The sequence below is a fragment of the Alligator mississippiensis genome, chromosome 5 (assembly GCF_030867095.1).
Source record: "Alligator mississippiensis isolate rAllMis1 chromosome 5, rAllMis1, whole genome shotgun sequence".
Lineage (NCBI taxonomy): Eukaryota > Metazoa > Chordata > Crocodylia > Alligatoridae > Alligator > Alligator mississippiensis.
In genome coordinates, this window is record NC_081828.1 from 174,995,597 (window position 1) to 175,017,870 (window position 22,274).

A 22,274-nucleotide genomic window follows, 5' to 3' on the forward strand; every position below is an offset into this window, starting at 1 on the left:
ACCACTGGGATGAACAATTTCATTTCCATGTTGTTTGCTGTGAAGGACAGTGTTCAAGCAAATGCTTATGCAAATACACTGAAATGCAAGCACTGACACACAGGCAAGGGAATTAAGCCATAACTTCCACTATATCTAGAAAATGTAGCATATACACTCATCTAATGCCCACTATCCCACTCTAGCACTTGTGCTCTTCACAGTGCTGTGGTGGTGATAGTATACAGGTCTTGTTGATAGTCTTGATATTATGATAATAGGCATTTAACTGGAGTATGAAGTGTAATGATTCCACTGTAAGGAAAATTACAGGACAGGCTCTGTAAGAATTTTCTTACATTAGCCAGACATGGTGAGGTAGGATTTTAATTCTTTCACTCTAGAAAACCCAGAGGCTGTTCCCTTCCTTCATTCTCTGGTGACAGTCAGTGCAGTTATCAAGAAGGGAAGAGAGGGGTCAAGGCACCAGCTAATGGGACTGTCCTGCTAGTACTAAGCAGGAGGACTCCATAAAGGAATACAGTGGCAGATGTGCAGCCCCTGCATGCTGGGAGGCAGAAGGCAACCAGTGATCTCCCTTGAGGTCTGTACCAAGACTTACTATCACCCTTTCCAAATGGAACAATCAAACCTAATTGAGAAAACACCTACATTTTATACTGGAAAACTAAACTTTGAAACTCACACACTTCTACTGACACACAAAACCAGAGAAACATAAATGACAAACATAAATTCTCCTTGATGGTTTTGGTTTCAATACTGTGTCTGAAATAAGGATATTCATGTCTTTCCTGTTTGGAGTCTAAGCATCAGATCTGATTCCACCTTTTAGGTGCTTCGGTGGACTTAAGCACCTAAGTGTTATCCTGTCCTACCCTACTCAAGTCCCTGAAAAGCAGGCAACCCAAAACATGGGTGGATCCTCCTTCTGCTCATTATTTCATGTGACTTGAGAGGAAGACAATGTCATGTTGTGAGAAGGCTAAGAGTAGGCATGTTAACATTTTTCAGGGACTTGAGCATGGTGGAATGGGATCAGATTTAAGAACCCAAACCCACTTAGATCCTATTCCACCTACTAGGCACCAGGCTTTTAATGGGCAAGTGCAACTTCGGCAACTCAGATCTTTTTGAGAAAATAAACAAAGTATGCGCTGAAAAAATGTAAGATGTTTTATAACAATGCTCTCTTTCCAACTAGGCATCTATAAATGAGACTGCAAAGAAAAACTTGTTATCCCACTGAAGCTGGTTCAAATAAGGCCCCCTCCACAGGTTACACAGGTTAACCAGTTAATTATGCCTTAATTTGTGACCCAGCCACACACTCAACCAATTAATGCTGTGATCAAACAAGTGATAAGCTATGAAGTTATTCCACAAAAATGTGTAATAACTTCGTAACCTGTTCCAATCACATCATTAATTGAACGTGTGGGCAGGTGCTCCCCTGTGGCAGAGAGCCCATCAACTGAGGGGCTCCTAGCCACAGGTAACACCATCTGCTGCCAGGCCCACAGTAACAAGGCTCACAGTGATGGCATCATTCATGGCACTGCCCCCAGTGTGAGCCTCTTTAGCTGTGGGACTTGCAGTGGGGAGAACACTGCTACCACTGAAAGCCTTGTGAAGTGTAGGAGTCATAGAGGTGGCAGTGGGGAAATCACTACCCCCTCTGTGAGCCCTGCACCTCAGGAGGCTCATAGAGTGGTGGCAGTGTATTCCTCACTGCCCCCACTGCAAGCCCCACAACTCACAGCAGGGGCAGTATTTTCCCTGTAGCCCCCCCTGGGAGCCCTACAGTTTACAAGGTTCATGGTGGGGGCAGCATTCCCAGTGCTGATCTCGGTGTGAGCCCCTTAGCCCACATCAGCTGTGGAGCTCATAGCAGAGCCAGTGCAGGGAATGCTGCCCCTGATGAAAGCCCCATCAGCTGTGAGGCTTGCAACTATAGGAGCTGGTGTAGGGAGAACCCTGGATCACGATTGGGCTCCGTCTGCATCAGCAATAAGAAATTTCATAGACATTAGGGCTGGAAGGGACCTCGAAAGATCATCGAGTCCAGCCCCCTGCCCAAAGGGCAGGAAGTCAACTGGGGTCATAGGATCCCAGCAAGATAAGCATCCAGTTTGCTCTTGAAGGTGTTCAATGTAGGTGCTTGAGCCACCTCCGGTGGCAGGCTGTTCCAGACGTTGGGGGCTCTGACAGTAAAGAAATTCTTCCTTATGTCCAGCCTGAAACGGTCTTGTAGTAGTTTATGACCGTTCAACCTAGTCGTCATCCCTTGGGGCGCTCTGGTGAACAAACGTTCCCCCAAATACTGGTGGTCACCCCTGATAAACTTATAGGTGGCCATCAGATCACCCCTGAGCCTGCGCTTTTCCAGGCTAAAGAGCCCCATGGCTCTCAGCCTGTCGTCGCAGGGTCTGCTTCCCTGACCTCTGATCATGCGAGTGGCTCTTCTCTGGACTCTCTCAAGCTTCTCCACATCCTTTTTGAATTGTGGAGCCCAAAACTGGACGCAGTACTCCAGCTACGGCCTCACTAAGGCCGAGTACAAGGGGAGAATGACGTCCCGGGATTTGCTTGAGAAGCATCTATGGATGCAAGCCAGCGTTTTAGTCACTTTACTAGCCGCAGCATCACATTGCAGGCTCATGTTCATCTTGTGGTCAATGATGACCCCCAAGTCTCTTTCTTCCATAGTGCTAGCCAGCGTAGCACTGCCGAGCCTATAAGGATGCTGCGGGTTTTTCTTCCCAAGGTGGAGAACCTTGCATTTATCGGCGTTGAACACCATCAGATTCTCATCCGCCCACTTGCTAAGCCTGTCCAGGTCAGCCTGGATCACCCGCCTGTCTTCTGGTGTGGATGCTTTGCCCCAAAGTTTGGTGTCATCGGCAAACTTGGCCAGTCCGCTTCTGACTCCAGTGTCCACATCATTAATGAAGATGTTGAACAGTATGGGTCCAAGGACAGAGCCTTGGGGGACCCCACTGGTCACAGGACACCATGATGAGTGACTTCCATCAATTACTACCCTCTGGGTCCGACCACGGAGCCAATTTTCCAGCCAGTGGATCATGGTGGACCCAAGGCGACAATTGGCCAGTTTCACCAAGAGGTGATCATGGGATACCAGATCGAAGGCTTTTTTGAAGTCAAGATATATGACATCAATCTCTTCTCTCTTGTCCAGGTGATAGGTCACCTGGTCATAGAAGGAAATGAGATTGGTCAAGCAAGACCTACCCGCAACAAACCCGTGCTGGCTATCCCTTAAGATGTTGGCATCGGCCAGTCCATTAAGGATGGCCTCTTTAATAAACTTTTCTAAGATCTTCCCCCGGATAGAAGTCAGGCTGATGAGCCTATAGTTAGCCGGATCCACTTTCCTCCCTTTCTTGATGATAGGCACCACATTGGCCTTCTTCCAGTCTTTGGGCACTACACCAGAGCGCCAAGAGTTTTCAAAGATCCATGCTAGAGGCTGGGCTATGATGCTTGCCAGCTCCTTGAGTACCCTGGGGTGAAGATTGTCAGGGCCGGCTGACTTGAAGGTGTCCAGCTTCTCAAGATGTTTCTTCACGAGGTCAGCATTAATAGAGGGCAGGGGATCACCCTCACCCTGACTTCCCTGTCCCGTAGCGGACATGGGCATCCCATGGGGCTGATGAAAGACCGACGCAAAGTACCCATTTAATAGGTTGGCTTTTTCCTGGGTGTCAGTTGCCCCATCTGGTTCAGCAGGGGTCCAATGTTGCCCCTGCTTTTCCTCCGGCTCCCCACATATCTGAAAAAGAACTTTTTATTGTCCTTGATGCTCAAAGCTAGTTGTAGTTCAGTTGCAGCCTTGGCTTTCCTGGTATGCTCCCTGCAGGACCGGACCAGTGCAGAATAATCCTCCTTGGAGGTGACTCCCATCCTCCATCCTTTGTAGGCCTTTATTTTTAGCCTCAGGAGGTCTGCTAGGTCCCTGGAGAGCCAGGGAGGCTGCTGTGCCCTCTTGCTGCCTTTCCTCCAAGATGGAATAGACTTAGCTTGTGCATTGAGGATCGCTCCCTTGAGGTGTAATGGGATCTAATAAGTGACCCCACAATTGCCCCTACTTCCATGCATGTGTGGCATGACAGGAGGTGCAGTTGTGTGGATCACTTATTAGATACCATTGTGCCCTTAACCACACACAGAGGGGCCCTGAGTATAATAAAAATCTTTATCTGCTGCTTGCTTGAATACTCACTTCTTAGATATGAAAATATGTTCATTCTCTTGACATGGAACATCTTTAAATTACTATCTTCTTCTTTCATGGTTTGTCCACAGTACTTCAAATACTGTTTTACTCTAAAGTTTTGATTATAGGTAGCTCTTAAAATTACACCTCACATGTGTCAAAGACTAACCAAACTATAAGGGCAAGCTTCTGCCATAAGTGATGGTAAGAGTTTGACTAGGCAGCACTGGGGTTAGAAACCCCAGAGCAAAATGGTCTGAGCTGTTCAGAAGTCCTTCTGGACTTCCCCGGAAACGCAAATCACAGTGGACATTCTCAGTTTCAGAAACTGCAATGGGCTCATCACTGTATACCCATCTAGCTCTGCTGGCCAGGACACAGGAAGACAAGGCAGCTATATAGGGGCAGGAATTTGACCAGTATGTTTGAGGGAGAAACTTCCCAATAGACGCGTCTACACATTGCCCTACAGTGACATAGCGATACGCTACTTTGCCATACAGTGCTCTATGGCAATGTAGTGATCATATGTGTTTACACGTGATCACCAGCTATGTTGCTGTAGCGGCATGCTCCATGAGTATAGCATGTCACTACTGAGACCTAATGGCAAGATCTAACCGTGCGCATGTTGCAGTACCCATGCTATGCCGTGCTTTAGTACTTCCAAACGTTGCCGTACAGTGATGTGTAAATGCACCCACTAGTTGTCAAATTCCAGTTTTGATTTGCAGACATAATGGTCAATAGTGTGCCATTGTCTCCTAGTATTATGTTCTACAGACTATGATGAAAACAATTACCAAACACAGTCAAACAACTTTATTTTCATTTTAATTGCACTCTCTCTCCAAGGGAGTGTAACCAAGAACATGGATTGTCAGCAATGTACATTGGAATAAGGTTTTTGTAGTTAAAATACAGCATTCGAACTAAGGAGAAACTAAGGTTTCTAATTCCAACTCCTAATATTCATTTTCTGTGTAATCTTGGTCAAATCATCTGTTCTCTGTGGTGCAATATCCCTGCATCTTTATATATAAGGTATGTCCATTCTCAGTAGTGCTAGGCAGCTAAATTCAATTGTAGCAGGGCATACATCACTTTTACACTGATGTAGCCTGCCTTTCTACCAGCATAACCAAGGAGTGGACAGACAGTATACAGCACTACATCAGTATAACCTACTTGAGCCATATGTAGCATTACTTCAGGAAAATTTAAGAGTAAAACTACAGTGGTGTCAGTGTTGTGTATCTAGAGCTATCCCTGGGTAGACATGTGCTGAAAGCAAACCTGCTGTCTGCCATCTAGTGATTATAACAGTGCCTCCTGTAAACTAATTGGTCATCTCTTTGCTCTGTACAGTGTACATTAGTATACCAGTAAATTATACTGGTAAATTATACCAGTGTAAATGTGGAAGATGAACTGTTTTTTGCATCTGGTACTGTTTGCCCTAATATTTTTAGTGTCCTCCACTCACTTAAGGGGACTAAACATATTTTGGAGTGTTTTCTCAATTGTATACATTATCAGACTTCTATTTCAGGTCTCTCTGAATAATAATGCATTACATAGTTTATAATAATCTCAGAGTCATGCATGAGCAAGATTCTCTAGCCATAAATCATGTGTGAAGATATTTTTTTCAGTGAAGACACAATAGCATAGTACAGGCACTCCTTAACTTACAACTTTTCAAGCTAAATTTCAACATTTCAGACTTACAGTGTTTATAAACTGACACCCTGTTTCAACTTTATGACATCAGTTTCACCTTTACAACGCTTGATCCGATGCAACGCCACACCAGCGAACAAGTTCGCTGCGTTGCTCATCCCCCTGCAGAACATCTGTCCAGACTTCCTTGGACACTTTCATTAAGAAAGCAGGCAAGACTCCAGAAAAACCTGTAGCCAAGACTCCTGAGAAGACTCCAGCCAAAAACCCTTTGAAAAGTCCAACCAAGAGTCTTTCAAAAAAGTCCAGCAAAGTCACCTCAAAGAAGTCCTTCCAAATCAATATGATTGCTATTTACAATATAAATACATTAATGTAGCTATATTACTCATCTATAAATTGATCGAGTACAAAATTATGGAGTATTTTGGTGAAAATAGGGTATCGGGCCTTGGTTTGGGATCGAATTCCCCATTTATAACATTGTTTCTTATGAGAAAATTGGTTCCAAGTTACAATGTTTAGACTTAAGATGCAGTTTTCAGGAACCATTTGTGATGTAAGTCCAAGGACTGCATGTATATATAATGGAACACTAATCACAAAGGCTACAATTCCATTTTTTTTTCTTTGACTTAGGACTTGAGAAGCTTGCTCAGAAAGGGAAGTCTTTGTCATCTCTAGCAGTAATAACTGGAATTTCATTGTTTTTGATCTTGTCTATGACACTTTTATTCTTATGGAAAAGATATCAGCCATACAAAGGTAGGTTAAGCTTAAATCATATTACAGATGTTGTTCCTGGGCATTATAACATAAATGTTGATTTACCATTTTCTCTTCTTTTCAGTCATACAAAAGAAGTTACAGAGCAGGTAATAAGATAAATCATTCTTATTTGTGTCTTTTCGAACAAAAAAGTATAATTTTTTCTGACTATATTTCTTTTCTTTGCAAGTGGTAGCAAACTGAAAGGTTTATTTATATTTTCTAGCCCTGATGCAGATTACCGGAAAGCACAGACATTTTCAGGTAACGATAAAAAACAAAATTTGACCACAAAGTCCAACTCCAGCCACAGTATTTGAGGTTATGTCTATACTGCAATAAGAAAGGAAGGGAGGGAGAGAGCATGCATTTTTAACTCAGATTACCTCACCCAAGATAGCCAATTTAGGTGAAAATAACAGCAGACGGGACAACCTGGCTTTTAATTCAAGTTAGTAGCTTGAGCCCAACCTTAGACTCCACTGCCAAACTGTTAACTCAAATGAGACCCCAAGTTGTTTTGTCTCTGCTGTTTTTAAATCTAAATTACCTAAATCTGGCTAGCCCATCCAGATTAAGAACACCCTTTGTATTTCAGACACACACAGAAGAATCGGGCTAGACCACGATACAATGCTAAGGGGATAAGAATTGAATCACTGTAGAGGGGAGATATCTTAGAGATGATATAAATATCTGGAGAATGGAATACCTCAGGAGGCAGGGGGCAGACGAGGCTCTTTGGGTAAATGTGATATCTTTTTAGACCAACTAAATAGTTGGAAAAATTGTTCTTTGCAAACTTTTGGGCACAAACACCCTTTCCAGGAATAGGGGGGGTCTGCTAGTGTTTGTGAGTTCTTCTGGGTGGAACAGAAGCCAAAATGCAAGTCTGTGAAAATGCAAATGCATAGCAGAGAATCAGAGGGAATGGGAGACAATAGGTGTGAAACAGGTAGTTGGAGGGGGAAAGGGGGTAAATGTTGAATTGGTGATAGAGTGTAGCTAGTAAAATGCAGCCAGATTACCTGGGGTTATCATTTGGCAGGCAGGTTATAATGTGCCATAAATCCAATGTCTATTGTGACAGGGGCCCATCCCAGGAGTCAGTATCAGCCTGCCCACCTGTCTAAGGCAGTTCACCTGGCCTTTCCTGCCACACCCTAATGTATGGAACAAAACAGATGGATAAGTACAGGAGGCTGCCCACTTAATGCCTGGATGCCAATGGCACAATACACAGGTCCGACCTTCCGTTTACCGTGTCCCATGCATCACAAATAGCATCCAAAATTACTCCCCTGGCCCCATTGCGGGGCTGTGTTTGGCCTCTGGCCCAAACTTGGCCTCAGCTGTCTGGAGACTTACCATGGCCACATGCCCCCCCTTACTGGGGCCTCAACTCATGCCCCCTCACTGGGGCTGTGGGTACTTATGCCCCATGGGCCTCAGGTGTCTGTCAACATGCCTGGACCCCACTCTGGCTCTACAGCCCACTCAGGCCTCAGGCATCTGTTGACATACTTGGACCTTGCCCCTACTCAGGCCTCCCATTAGGCCTCACTCTCACTTAGGCCTTGGGCCTCAGGCCTTTCTGGTCCCTGTGTTCTCACTCAAGCCTCACTCTCAGACTTTGGGCCTTGGACCCTCCTGGCCTCCATGTTTGTTTTTCTGTCAGGGTGTGCTCCCCTAGCCTTTCCCATCCATATAGTCACCCATAAAGCAGTGGGGACTGAGGTTTTCCAGTGTCCCATACTCACAGTTTACTAGGGAGGTACTGATATGGCATTTCCTGGGGACTGCCTTGCCACAGGCAGCCCCACCACACCATCCTCCCCAGCAAAGTGTAGTTTTAGGTCATTCCCCAGGACCAACTGCAGGTCTAGCTGCCCTGGTCTTTCTTCCCCTCAGTGGGCTTCCTGATATTCTTACTTAGCTGCTCACTCCTGGGCCTCCACCTCATAATCTGTTTCTCATCTGCTGGACCCATGACTCACAGGCCCCTTGCAGGATACCTCCCATCAGGAGGCTGAGCTTCAGCCTCTTTCATACCACCCTGCATGCTGGCTGACCTCCTATCCTCTCTTGGCAGTGGATACCCCTCCCCCCTGCCCCAAAGAGGGACCTTCGGCCTCCTCAAGACCCTGGCCCTGCCTCTGGGCCAGTCAGGGTCCCAGTAGCTCTCCATATCCCTGGCCTGCCCCTCAGTTGGTTTACTTGCCCTTCGGCATGTCAGCCTTGGCCCCACTGCATTGACCAGTCAAGGTTTTATGAGATCAGTCTAGCAGCAGCTGACCTTCCTACTCAGTGGGGGTCCTTCCAGAGCCCCACCATAAAATAGTCATCTCATGCCAGGCTTTCCTAGAGCCCCAAAGATCTTACATCTGCCAGCCATTTATTCCACTGGGCTCATCTGAGCCCCTGTCCTTAGTCACAGCCAGGTCTAATCAGGGGCTTGCCTGGCCCCTCAATAACCCCATACTCTCTAAGCCCCTTTCCTAGACTGGCCTAGCTCTTCCTCAGGCCCATAGCCATTTCCTCAGGGCTTGGGACACCCCCTGGGTCCCTAGAAACCTCCTGCATCCCCATAGCTCCTACCCTGATCTCCAGACTGTTCCTGGGAGCAGCAGCTCTCTAGCAGGGCAATGTTACCTCAACAGTATCCCAGCAGCAATTACTAGCTCTGCTTCTCAGGCCCTGCTCTTATACTGCAGTTGCTCAGCCCTGCTCCAATCAGGTGATCTCCTGGCTGTCATGTGACCACCCAATTGGCTCTACAGTTACCTGCAGGCTGCCTAGCAGCCTGCTCAAGCCCTGGAAGTGGCAAGCACCCAAAGGTGTGCTGCCACACACCTTCCCCCCCTTAAAATCCTTCCAAGGGAGGGGTATCTCTCTGCCACTCCCCCCTGCAGGTTCCTCTGTAGCCTGCACAAGTCCTTAAAGTGGTGACCACCCCAATGGTGTTCCACTACATGTATATTTAGTCCATGATTTTTTCTTCCAAGTAGATTTATGAAGTGAAGTTCATAGGCTCGTCTAAGAAAGGGGACTTGTAAATTCCCTTTGAGGATTACATCTTAGAGATTGGAAAAAGAGTGGTTTTCTTGTGAGAAATATGCACCCACAAATAATTGGGTATTTCTGTCTTTGATAGATTGTCAGTGTGCATTAATTCTGGTACGCAGTTGTTGTTTGGTTTCTCCTACATATTTTCCATCAGGGCATTTAGTGCACTGTAAGAGATATATTACATTTCTGGAAGTTCAGGTATAAGATCCAGGAATGGTGATGGTTCTTTTGTGGAGTGTGGTTATTGTGGAAGTGGGGGAGATGTGTTGGCAGGTTTTACATTTCTTGTCCCAACATGGTCTAGGTCCATTCGGTGTGCTTTGGGCCATAGGAATTTCGCTTCTGGTGGTGAGGTTAGCAAGGTTCAGTGCTTGTTTAAAGGCTAGGCTGGGTGGTTCTGGAAAGATCTCTTTAATAATTGGGTCTTCGTCTAGTATGGGTTGCAATTCTTTGAGGATTTTCTGTATAGGTTCCAGGGAAGGGTGGTATATCATAACAAATGGTGGGTGATTCACAGATTTCATAGACATTTGGGCAGGGGTGGTTATTTCAGGTGGAGGGCCACAACGAATTTTCATAAGCTATCGAGGGCTGCATGGGTAGCCCGGCCCCTTAACACTTGCCCTACCCCCTTGTCACTATCTTGGGACTGGAAGTCTCATGTCCCCCCTGCCCCCTGACCTTTGCCACCAGAAGTCCCTCCCCTTGCCTCTCCCAAATACTCCAGGGGGCAGGGAGGATTGCCATCTTAGAACCAGGTAAGAAAACAAAATCATACACTAAAAATCAAAAACACCTACTATAACATATTTTATTTTTATTACAAAAAATATTTTTGTCATGATTTGTATTTGCATACTTTATATAGAGGTGATTGCATAATAACTCAAAAACAAACTCTTGGTTTTGTATATTGTGTGATATGAGTATGGTGTGCGTGTGTATGTGTGTATGGTGGGTGTGGTTGTGTGTGTGTATGGTGGGTGTTGTGGAGGGGGGTGTGGAGAGAAGTCCCACATGCTGGAGCCAGCTGTCTTCTCTGCTGGGGCTAAGCAGCACAGGAGAGAAGCCCTGTGGGCTTGAGCCCATTGCCTTCCCTGCTGGGACTGCACTGCAGGGGAGGGAAGCCCCAGATGCTGTCCCCTGGTGGGTGGGGAAGGCAGGCAGCTCCAGCCCATGGGGCTTCTTTCCAATGCTGCACAGCCCTGGCAGGGAAGGCACCTGGATTCCCTCCCTGCTGTGTGAGTGCAGGGGCTGCATGTGATTGGCAGGGAGTGCTGGCAATACAGACAGCCTGAGGGAGGCTGTGCCCCTCACTGCGATGTGCAGTGCTGGCCAGAGCCATGCCCTGCCAGGCGCCCGCACCCTGAGCACCCCACCTGCTGCTGCTGCTTTTGCTGCCGCCACTGCCACCACCTTCTGGGGATGCGAGCTATGGGGAAGTGTAGAAGGGTCCCCACACCCTCCACCCTTCCTCACACCCACACGCTGTCCATCCCAGATCTGCAGTACTGCCACCCCACTGAGCACAAGCTCTGTGCTCCCATCAGCCCCAGCCCCATGCTTACAGCTCCCACCCAGTTGCAGCCCAGCCCCTGCTGCTTCCCTACCTGGTGCCCAGAGCCAGGAGGAGACCGGGGAATCAGAGCAGGTTCCTGTGGGTTGTGAAAGCAGCAGCCCCACCCAGAAGCTGTATGCTGGCCAGGCAGGGCCCTTCCACCCCCAAGCGGGGAAGTGAGGCAATAGGGTGTTTGGGGGGGAAAGTGTACATGTGGGTACCTCACTCCTTCCCTAGGGGTGGAAGGGCTGAGTGGGGCACAATTTGTTAGGAGGCCCTGCGGGCCAGATGAAAGTGCTTGGTGGGCTGGATCTGGTCTTTGGGCTGTATTTTGCCCACCCCTGCATTAGGGGCTGGAAGGGACCTTGCAAGATCATTGGGTCCAGCCCCCTGCGCAAAGGGCAGGAAGTCAGCTGGGGTCAGATGACCCCAGCAAGGCGAGCATCCAGGCATTCTTGAACGTATCCAGAGTACTTGCTTTCACCACTTTTAGGAGGAGTCTATTCCAGACTCTAGAGTCGAATGGTAAACAAGTTTTTCCTTATGTACAGTCTAAAACAGTCTTTCAAAAGTTTGTGACCATTAGGCTTTGTCTTCCTTTGGCGTACCCTGGTGAACAAATGTTCTCCTAGTTCCCAATACACACCCCTTATATACTATGCCACCAAGTACCCTCTGAGCTTTATCTTCTCTTCTCCAGGCTGAAGAGCCTCTCAGCCTCTTCTCATTAAGGTCTGCTCCCTTCACCTCTAATCGTGCACATGGTTCTCCTCTGGACTCTCTCAAGCTTCTCCACGTCCTTTCTAAAGTGTGGAGCCCAGAATTGAATGCAGTACTCCAGCTGTGGCCTCACCAAGGCTGAGCAAAGTGGGAGGATGACTTCTTGGGTCTTGGTTTGAGATGCATCAGTAGATGCAAGCCAGAGTTTTATTTGTTTTGCCAGCTGCAGCATTGCATTGGTGGCTCATATTCATCCTATGATCAATCATGACCCCTAAGCCTCTTTTGGTTGTGCTAGTGAGTGTAGCACTGCTGAGACTATAGGTGTGATATGGTTTCTTTCTCCTGAGGTGGAGCACCTTGCATTTCTCAGTGTTGTATGTCATCAGGTTTTGATCTGCCCATCTTGTGAGCCTGTCTAGGGTGGCCTGAATCCCCAGGCTATTCTCTAGCATGACCACGCTTCCCCATAACTTGGTGTCATCTGAGAACTTAGCCAGTCCACTTTTCACACCCGAATCCAGATCATGTATGAATATATTAAGAAGTACTGGTACGAGTACTGAGCCATGGAGAATGCCACTGATCTTCATGCACCATGTTGACTCCGTTCCATCAACTATCACTCTCTGGGTTCGACCACGAAGCCAGTTCCCCAACCATCAGACTGTAAGGTTGTCAAGGCCGCAGTTTCCCAATTTTACCATGAGGACTTCATGGGAGACCAAGTCAAAGGCTTTTCTGAAATCCAAGTATATGACATCAACCTCTTCTCCCTTGTCCAGATGATGTGTCACCTGCTCATAGAAGGAAATGAGGTTGGTCAAGCAAGACCTACCCATAATGAAGCCAGGTTGGCTACCTCTCAGACTGTTGCCTTCCATTAGCCTGTTGTTGATGGATTCTTTGATAATTTTTTCCAAGCTCTTTCCAGGGATTGAGGTCAAACTGATTGGCCTGTAGTTGCCTAGATCTTCCTTCCTTCCTTCCTTGAAGATAGGCAACACATTGGCCCTCTACCAACCTTCATGGAGATTTTCTTTTCATACTGCAGCAATTCTTCACATGGTATCCAGGTGGCTCTTTCAAAAGTGCGATCTCTCTCTCTGGGAGTGTTTTTGTTCAGTGAAAGCCCTGTTCAGATTTACAAAGTAGTAATCGTGGGTATTCTCCTCAGTGAAAATTTGGTGGTATCGGAGAGTTGGTTGTATATTTCAGCTTCCCTGGCGTCTCCCATTCCCTCTGATCCTCACTGCCATACATTAGCATTTTCACAGACCTGCATGTTGCATTTTGGCTTCTATTCCACCCAGGAGAATATACAAAACACCAGCAGACTCTCCCCTATGACTGAAGAAGGGTGTTTGTGCCCAAAAGCTTGCAAAGAACATTTTTCCAATGTTTTAGTTGGTCTAATAAAATATATCATATTTACCCAAAGAACCTTGTCTGCCTATGTCCTTAGACCAACACGTCTACAACCAACACCCCTCAGGAGGCAGTATGTATTCATCCCAGCTCAAGTGATACAGTACTTCCTGATGCATTTTTTTTTTTTGTTTGCTTGCTTGTTTTAATTTTAGGGCATGAAAATGCTCTGGATGATTTTGGAATCTATGAATTTGTTGCTTTTCCAGACGCCACTGGTTGTTCCAGGGTATGTGTTTTTAACAATAAATAAATAACCAAAAATTAAGGTTCTAGTTCATTCCCTAAAGTAGATCTTTATACCTGTTTTCATAGCAGGAATGTTATTTGTTACTTTTAGGTTTCAAATCAACCTGTTTCTGACTCTGACTTTATCCCAAGGCAAGACATAAATAGTACAGTTTATGAAGTTATTCAACATATTCCTGAGCAAGACCATCAAGAGTAAGTTCAAACCTTGTTACACAGATATAACTTGCAGATTTCAGGACAAACCCAGACATAATGAGTGCATAAGGGGTGGGGATAGTATACCTATTGTCCAGGTGTTGCAAGTCTGAGGAACTGTAAATCTAAGTTTGTTTTGGGTATGGATTAACGGGGTGTGTAGAAAGAGATATAAGCTGCATCAATTCTGTTAAGTTCTCTACCATTCTCGCTCAAGGATTCTTCTTCATATTTGTTTAACTGGACCAGTATTTTCAAAAGCAGTAATCAAATGAAGATTCCAAAGCCATCATTCGGTCCCTATGTTAATGGGCGCATTTTCACAAGTGCTGAGCGCAAAGCAGCCTCCACTGAATTGTCTACTATAACGTGTCTTGCTGACACTGCAAAATCCACAGCTTTTGGCAGGCCTGAAAGTAAGGCAAAGGGCTAAACTAACAATGTAGAAATCAATACACTAAGAAGCTTTTTCACTGCACAGCCATCAGATGAAAATACCTAGTAACCACTCTGGTTTAAACCAATGATTTGGGGTAAAATATTCAGTATTCTGTAAGCCAGAGCCATGCAGTACACAGGATTGGAAATCTTTAATAACATTTTTGCTGAGCCGAACACTAGGAAGACAGCAACACCTTTTTACACACACAGTGTCAGGAGTGCTGTTTTTTGTCAGTTCAGTTATATCTTGAGTAGCTGTTTATAAAGAATCTTGAATCAGGAGTGAAAAAGTGTGCACTTCAAATAACAGCTACTATACTTTCTATATCTTTATGAATATCTGCATGCTTACTCTGGATAGGAACTTTCTTTGGTAACAGAAGTTGTGGTTCCATTATGTCATATTTTCATTGATTCCATCATACATTGTGTTTAATGGAATAAAAACAGGCTTTGTATATAATTAAATCAATTTATTGTTCGTAGTGTTTATGTATCTACATTAACAAAGTTTATGATCAAGTGGCATCAAGGAGCATGTCTACACATGCATATTTACTGTGCAGTAAGCAAAATTACTGTGCAGCACAGGTGTGCATCTACACGTGCATGCCTGTAAAAGTGGCAAATTACACCAGCTTGAGCATAAATTTGGTACTTACATTATGCAAGTATCACATTTATGCCTGATTAGTTACTGCATAGTAACGCCCATGTAGATGCCTTCGTGCGCAGTACTACTGCATGCTGTGTGTGTGGACTGATTTGGGAGGAAGTTTAGTCCCAAGTCAGTCCACACACAATGTTAATGTACTTTAATGCCTAAATGTGTAGATGCCAGCCTATTCCCACTTACTGCATGTTAATTTACTGCACAGTAAATTTAAGCCAGCATAAATGCACATGTAGACACACCCTAGGGTTTTTCAAAACTATGAACTTAAACTATATATTCAAACATGTCACTGTGTAAATGCAAATTGAATGTTGGGAAACTAAAAATGACAGTAATACCACATAATATTTATGTTAGCTTGGAGTTACTCATTTTACATGTCAGGTAAACATTTTTAAAAAATGAATAAGAATACGCAAAATACAAAATCAATACTGGGCACATGTGATATGGTGATATTCAGTTTCCTTCTTGGATTTTCCTCTCAACCCTTCCCTTCTCTCACTGAGAGACACACACACACACACACACACACACACACCCACCCACCCACCCACCCCCGGGCATATCTCCTCTGAAAAAGTGAATTCCTTTTTTAAGTAGAGATGGCCTGAATGCTAAAGGAGTTCAAATTTAGACCCAAGCTTTGTAGTGCAAACCTTTCTTTAGGCTTGCACTTCATTCAACCACAGGTAAGCCACATTTTGCTTGATCTATCAAGATTCAGAAAGCAATACATTTCTTAAATAAGAATGCATCATGCAAGGAAAATTCCATTTTTTGAGACCAGAATTAATTCCGCAAGGTCAAGGCAGATTAGTTAGGTTACAAATGGCATAGCCACAAGCTTTCAAATTCCTAAATTGTAGCAAAGTGACACTTAAAATTGTGGATAAATCAGGAAAATTGCACATATCCTTAAAAATGAGAGGTTCAAAGTTTAGTGTAAGCAAGAAGCAAACATATGTAATAACCTGGAAATAGATTTGGGAAGTTTCTGATTCCTATGGTTCAAATAACCAATACAAGCAGTAATCACTAAAAATGAATTCTACTCTACAGTACTGATGATCAATCATATACACCATCAGTATTTTTACTGTACTCAAGAATGTCAAACTTCTTTGGCTCCCAGGGCTAGTTTTTGACCATGAGGCTTTTTACTGGCTGGATCCAGACCCATCTCCAGTGGTAGGGTGAGTTCAGGCTGCCATAACCTGACCTACTGTTGGCTCAGGGAGCCATAGGGGTTAATGCAACTGTCACTCCCCCTGCTACCACCCAAATTAATCCCCACCAGAGCTCCCTAGTCCACCCTTGCTTCCTCTGCTCCTGAATTTCCAACCCTTCAAGGAGACCCAGGGCCCAAATGATATGTCTCCACAGGCCAGATCCAGCCTATGGGCCATATATTTAGCACTCCTCATCTATTGCATAGAATTTGGAGTAATAGTTGTAAAGAGAATTTGCATATGGTATTAAAAAAAAAAAAAAACTACCAATCACCCTGGTCAGTGCATACATTTCTAATCTGAATGAGAGAACTAAGCCTGCTTGGAGACATTAAAAAAAAAAGCAGTGCTTTACTTCAAACTCTGCACATTCCTGCAGTGAGCTCAGTGCATGCACAGAAGAGGCAGAGCCTTAGTTGTCCTGGTTCTGCAGCATCTGTAGTGGGACTTTTTAGCTGCTTTTATCTAATAGCCGATTGAATCAGCTTTAGCTGAAGTGCCAAAAAGCTCCACTGAAGCACTTGATCTATACAGGCACTGCAGAGTTGGGTTGAAGTAATGCGCTGTTTATCCTCCTAAAGTGCTTTTTTTTGGGGGGGGGAGGGAGGGGAGAAGGGGGGGGTTAAACACCTGCAAGCAGCCTAAGGGTCTAATATAGAAGAAGTTAAACGGTGTCTTTGGTAAACCACATAACAAATAAATGTTTTACTAGATTCTCAGTGGTTCTTACCCCAGTTACTTATTGAAATAAAATTGATACAATATCCTGTTTGTAAGCTTGTTAAGGCTTATTAGGCTAAATAACTACTAAATTAGCAAAGGATTAATCACTTATCAGAGAGACAGAGAGATCAATTCAAAATCAAATATAACAAAATCAGTGAATTAGTAAGGGTATTGAATTAATAGCAAATGATCAGATGAGTCATATTAGGAAATTAATGTAGCAGATAATTGAGCCTCATAAATCCTAAACAGAAATCAAAGGCGGGAGCTATCTGCTTGGTTATGTCCCAACTAAAGAACTTTTTCTCATCATGGTAAAATCAAGATAAGCTGGTTTAATAATTTAGTGACCAGGCCAAATAACTGGTTATATCCAATTTACATCTTTAGAGTTATTCTAAGTCTGTTCCTTAGGGTGTTGCTACATGTTAATTAAAATATTTGTTAAGGGTCCTTAAAGCAGGAGTGTCCACCCATTAGAGCAGTAAACATGTGCTAAGGTGGGGCGGACAATTATTTTGGGCAGAGGGCTGCTTACTGAGTTTTGGCACACCATCAAGGGCTGCATGACAGGCAGCCAGGGCAGATTAATATAAATTTCTAAATTTTTAGGGGCCCTGCCTACAAGCCAGATAGAATGGTCTGGCAGGCCGCATCTGGCCTCCAGGCTGCATTTTGCCCACCCCTATGCTAAGGGCCCTTTGAGCAGCTCAGAGACAATCCTCTTCCATAGAGGATTATCTCTAACTAGTTTTGGGCAACTCATATTGCAGTCACATGTGACTACTCCACAGGCCCAAAAACAGTTGAGAGGGGTTCTCCAGCATCCCAGAAGGCACTGTCCTACCTGTTCTATCTGCCCCCACTGTCACTGTTTAAGAAGAAGCACCTATAAGTAAAAATCTCCCCTACCCTCTCCTCCCCTCCCATTTTGGGTTCCTCCTGCCTCTCATGGATCCCCTCATCCCCCTCTACTCCTGAGAGCTCTTCTTGTGCTCCCCTGGACCCAGGGCTCCCCCTCCAGCCCTTGCAACTCACCCCCACCCTGTGTGTCCCCCAGCCCACCTGTGGCCGATGGTGCTATCACGGGGGAGCAGGCAGGAAAGAGGAAATGGCTTGTCTGGCTGCTTCCACCACCACCACTACTGCCACAGCTGCTCTCATAGCAGAGAGCAACTGTCCAACTACTGTGGCAGCAGCAGATGGATTCCCCTACCCTGCTAGGACAGTGCTGGCAGCCACAGGTAAGCTGCCAAGGAGCTGTGTGACAGGGGGCCTCCCGGGGCCGATCTCCACGGCCCGCCCCCTGTCTGGTGGGCAACCACCCACTTGTCTCGCCCGCCACGCCTTTGATGATAATGGATGCATTAAGATGATGTCAACCAAGCAGGAGGCTACCCATTGTAATGCCCCGATGCCAGGGGGCGCTCTGCGGCTCCAACCTCCCCTAATACCGCAGCCCAAGCCTCGCAGATGGCATCTAGATGTTCATATCCTCACCGGCCCCTACGCTGGGCCCCAGAATCATCCAAACAGGACCCCTCCATGATCCCTCTGATCAGGTGGCCTCTCTGCCTTCATCCGGGCTACCTAGCCCCCCAAAGCCATTTTCCCCTCTCGGGCGTGGTCCCCCCGGGACCTTTGGCTACTAGCCCTGGCCCACCTCCAGGCCAGTCGGGACCCCAGGCCCCTGGCTCTTGGGTGTCCCTCGCAGTGGGCCCCTGGCCCTTTTGACCCCCCTGGTCCTGGCCCCAGCATGGGCCAGTCAAGGGTACTCTTTTGTTCAGGCTGGGTCTCTAGCCCCTCTCTCTCTCCCAGGGTCTGCCTTCTGGGCCTCTCAAACAAACAGGGTTACCCACCCGGTGGTGGGGGCAAGGGGTTAAGGCACCCCAACCCACCTTTCACCGGGGCAATAACTGGCCTGGCATTTCCTGGGGGCTCCCGCACCACTGAGAGCCCCACCAGACCACCCACTCCTGGCAGCCTGCAGTTTTAGGTCATGCCCAGGGCCCAGACCCGGACCCTCCTAGCCATCCCCTTCAGCTCCTCCCTTACCTCCAGATCATTCACAGTAACCCTACAACCAGGCAATGTTGCTGCCTGACCTCCTGCAGCCAAACTGCCCTGTTTAAATAGGCAGCCGCTGTCTCCAAAATGGCTGCCCTAATCAGGCACCTGGAGGCTGCCAGCTCCAGGCCCTTAAAGTGGCAGGCACACACAGTGCACTGCCACAAGCTGCAAGCTGGGATTTGGGGTGCCAAGGGGAGGCCGGGTGTGGGAAGGCCAAATCCAGGAGTGTGGGGTAGGAGAGTGGGCCTGATCCAAGCTAGTAGGTGCAGGACAGTGCACTGCAGGTAGGCTTAATCTGGCAGGAGTAGTTCCACCCTCCCTGCCTCAGCCCCCAGAGCAGCCACAGGCTGCTACTTCTGCTTTCCCCATCTGCTGCTGAGCCCAGCAGGGCTGGGGCAGGCAGGAACCGCTCTGGTGCTTCCCCCATCCCAGCACAGCAGCAGGTGGGGGGAAGGAAGAGGGAAAGGGGATTTTCACTTCCTTTAAGGACTTTAAAAACATCCCCAAAGGTTCCTGTGGCCGCCTCTCAGGATCCACCCCTGCTCACACTTATGTGTGTATATTCTCAAGCAGAAATTGAGATGTCTCCCTCGCTTCAGAGGTCCAAAGGTTTTTAAGAAGTTTCAACCTTTTTAGCTCTCATAACCTTTGGGATCACCGTGTCACTAGAACACTAATGGTACAACCAAATGAAACGATAGCTGGGTCAGTGTTCTTACACTAACAGTCCTTCAGGTGCTGAGGGTGGTCAGGCAGACCAAGTTCATATTAATCTTCACCTTCTTCCTCCATATGTGTTTTGCCTTGAAAAGGAGGAGGAGTTTGCTCCTTCAGTTGTCTTTGCTTGTCTGAAAGGCTTTTTATTACAGCAAACAACTTCCCAACAGGGAGCATTTTGGTAAAACAGTATGATTACGAGGTTACAGTGCAATGACTATAACTTAAGGAACTTGACCCCTAAAGAGTGCTTGATGAGAGAAGACAATATATACATGGAAGAAAGAATAACACTTCAGTATCATATTCTCTCATCTCTCTCTTGTCATGATCTTCCCTCTTATAATTGGAGTCCTCTTTTGTTCCACCTTACAAAACTCGCTTTAATCACTTTGTGCAAATCGGGAGCTGCAGCTGTGTGGACCAAGTTAGCTAAAATGACGCAATCTTTATGTTAACAAAAGTCTAAAAAAAAATCCAGCCAGATGTGACAATTTTCACAAGAGATCAGTCACTGCTTTGCAGAGATCAGTCATATGCTTTGCAGAGATCCAAAACAAGTTGAGAGAAAAACATAAGACTGGCTTTGTGGAGTTGCCCTCATCCATCTTTGAAATAGATGACCACAGTATGGCAGGCAACATCTAATGAAGGGCCTTAGCAGGCCCTAAGTAATTATCCAAAAGTAACATTGCATCCAATTTTCTTATGTCCCTTCAATATTTCTTAAAACTAAATTTAAATATATGTAATAGTATGACACACCAAAGATTTGGGAAATTTTCATTTAAAAGCCAACAACATAGAAATTTATATTGCCTTCACTAGGTAATCTTTATAGTTTGTAATTCATCCAAGAGGAACATAACTTTAGTAAAGTCTTCTTTTAATGAAGGAAACAAGGTTAAAGTAACAACTGCTTTTGTTACATTTGTTAAATGTAGCAAAAATAATCTACAGATGCATGCAAAAGTAACAGTTACATCATAGGCTTATAATCAATGTCATTTAATATCTATGCAATTGTTACATCTTTCCAGTCCCCTAGAAAGAAGAGATATTTTAACATAGTACAGCCATTATACTTTCCAAGTTCACCACCAAGACAGCCTGACTATGCAAATTTTGGAGTCATGTGGGACAACATAACATCATCTCCTTTCCTGCTATAAAATAAAGCCACATTTTGCCCACATGGGTATAATCAATGGCAATCTCGGAATTATCTCCAAATGACGTCAGCGTCACCTGATTTTTACAGTATAGCACCACTCACTCCTAAAAGTACTACACTGTTTTCATTATGCCTCAGCTACTATGTTCATTGTGCTGCACAGGGGACTACTTATAGAGCCATCGCCAATAAGAATGACTGCTGAACTGCTAGATCTAATTGTACTGAATGTTTACCCTTATAACGTCCATAAATACAAAATCCATTTTATTTTCATTTTGAGGTGCTTTTGTTTATTTACTATGGTGCTTTTTTAAGAAAATAAAAGTAATATTACTGACATTAATTATTGCTATTTTTTTTTCTAGATGTGACTGAAGATTGAAAACCAGAAAAATCAAGCATTCTAAGACAAGTATTAACTTCCTCATCTTGGTAGAAAAGGCAAAACAAACACCAATGATTCTTAACTTACAAAAGAATAGGCTATTGTTTCTTGAAATGATACCGCTGTCTCAGTCTGTCAATTCCTTTTCTTTACTACCCTCAACATACTGTATTTTTATTGATTTTCTTTTATATTGATGTTTTCTTGAAGCAGCTGAAATTTTTTAATTGCTGACAATTTTGTGTGCACCATGGGCTACATGAAGAAAACAAGAGAGAGCTATATGAAAATCGAGATCATAAATACTATGTAATCATTTTATAATGATAACTGAGATGGATGGAGAGGAGTCACACCTGAGGAAATTTCCAGTGCTTATTTTATTGAGATTTTTCTTTTGGGTGGGCTCCTAAAAGGAAAGCTTTTGTGTGTTGGCAATGGTTCAAGTTAAAAGGCACGTCTGGGTTTTTTTAAGTCAATATGTAATGTTTAGTGTAATGTTATCTTGTCTCTTATCTGATGGATATGTATATATGTATATTATTCAAAATGCTTTTTTTTTTGCATTAAATTGAGTTTCCTTTAGTTATAATCTGTGTTTCCAATGTTATTCTTTCAGAGACTGTTTTCCATTAATTAGAATAGCAAATAATTCATGGGTTTTTGGTTGTAGCCATGTTGGTCTAAGGACATAGGCAAGCAAGGTTCTTTGAGTAGATGTGATATCTTTTATTAAACCAACTGAGCAGTTGGAAACAGTTCTTAGTAAGCTTTCAGGTGCAGTCATCCTTCTTCAAGCATAGGAAGTCTCTGCTGTTCCGAGTTTCCAAGGAATGACAAAAGCTAAAAGTGTGACAGGAAGATAGTGAGAATGTAAATAGGTAGAAATTAGGAAAACAAAATGGTAAAGTGTCGGGGGCTGGGGGGGGAGCAGGAG

General features: G+C 45.0%; 1 protein-coding gene across 2 annotated transcripts in view; it reads left to right on the plus strand.

Annotated features, from left to right (window-relative positions):
* Window positions 1–21,929, plus strand: part of HEPACAM2 (HEPACAM family member 2) — a 47,298-nt gene extending 25,369 nt beyond the window's left edge. Inside the window, exons 5-10 of one of the 2 annotated variants that reach the window (XM_019497780.2) lie at window positions 6,563–6,688; window positions 6,774–6,798; window positions 6,918–6,955; window positions 13,622–13,695; window positions 13,807–13,910; window positions 21,318–21,929. In XM_019497780.2, the coding sequence (XP_019353325.1) occupies window positions 6,563–6,688; window positions 6,774–6,798; window positions 6,918–6,955; window positions 13,622–13,695; window positions 13,807–13,910; window positions 21,318–21,327 (377 nt within the window). In that variant the 3' untranslated portion in view covers window positions 21,328–21,929. Of the gene's footprint in view, window positions 1–6,562; window positions 6,689–6,773; window positions 6,799–6,917; window positions 6,956–13,621; window positions 13,696–13,806; window positions 13,915–21,317 lie in introns of those variants that run through there. The other variant, XM_059728997.1, reaches the window with a different exon arrangement.
* The last annotated feature ends 345 nt before the right edge of the window (window positions 21,930–22,274 follow it).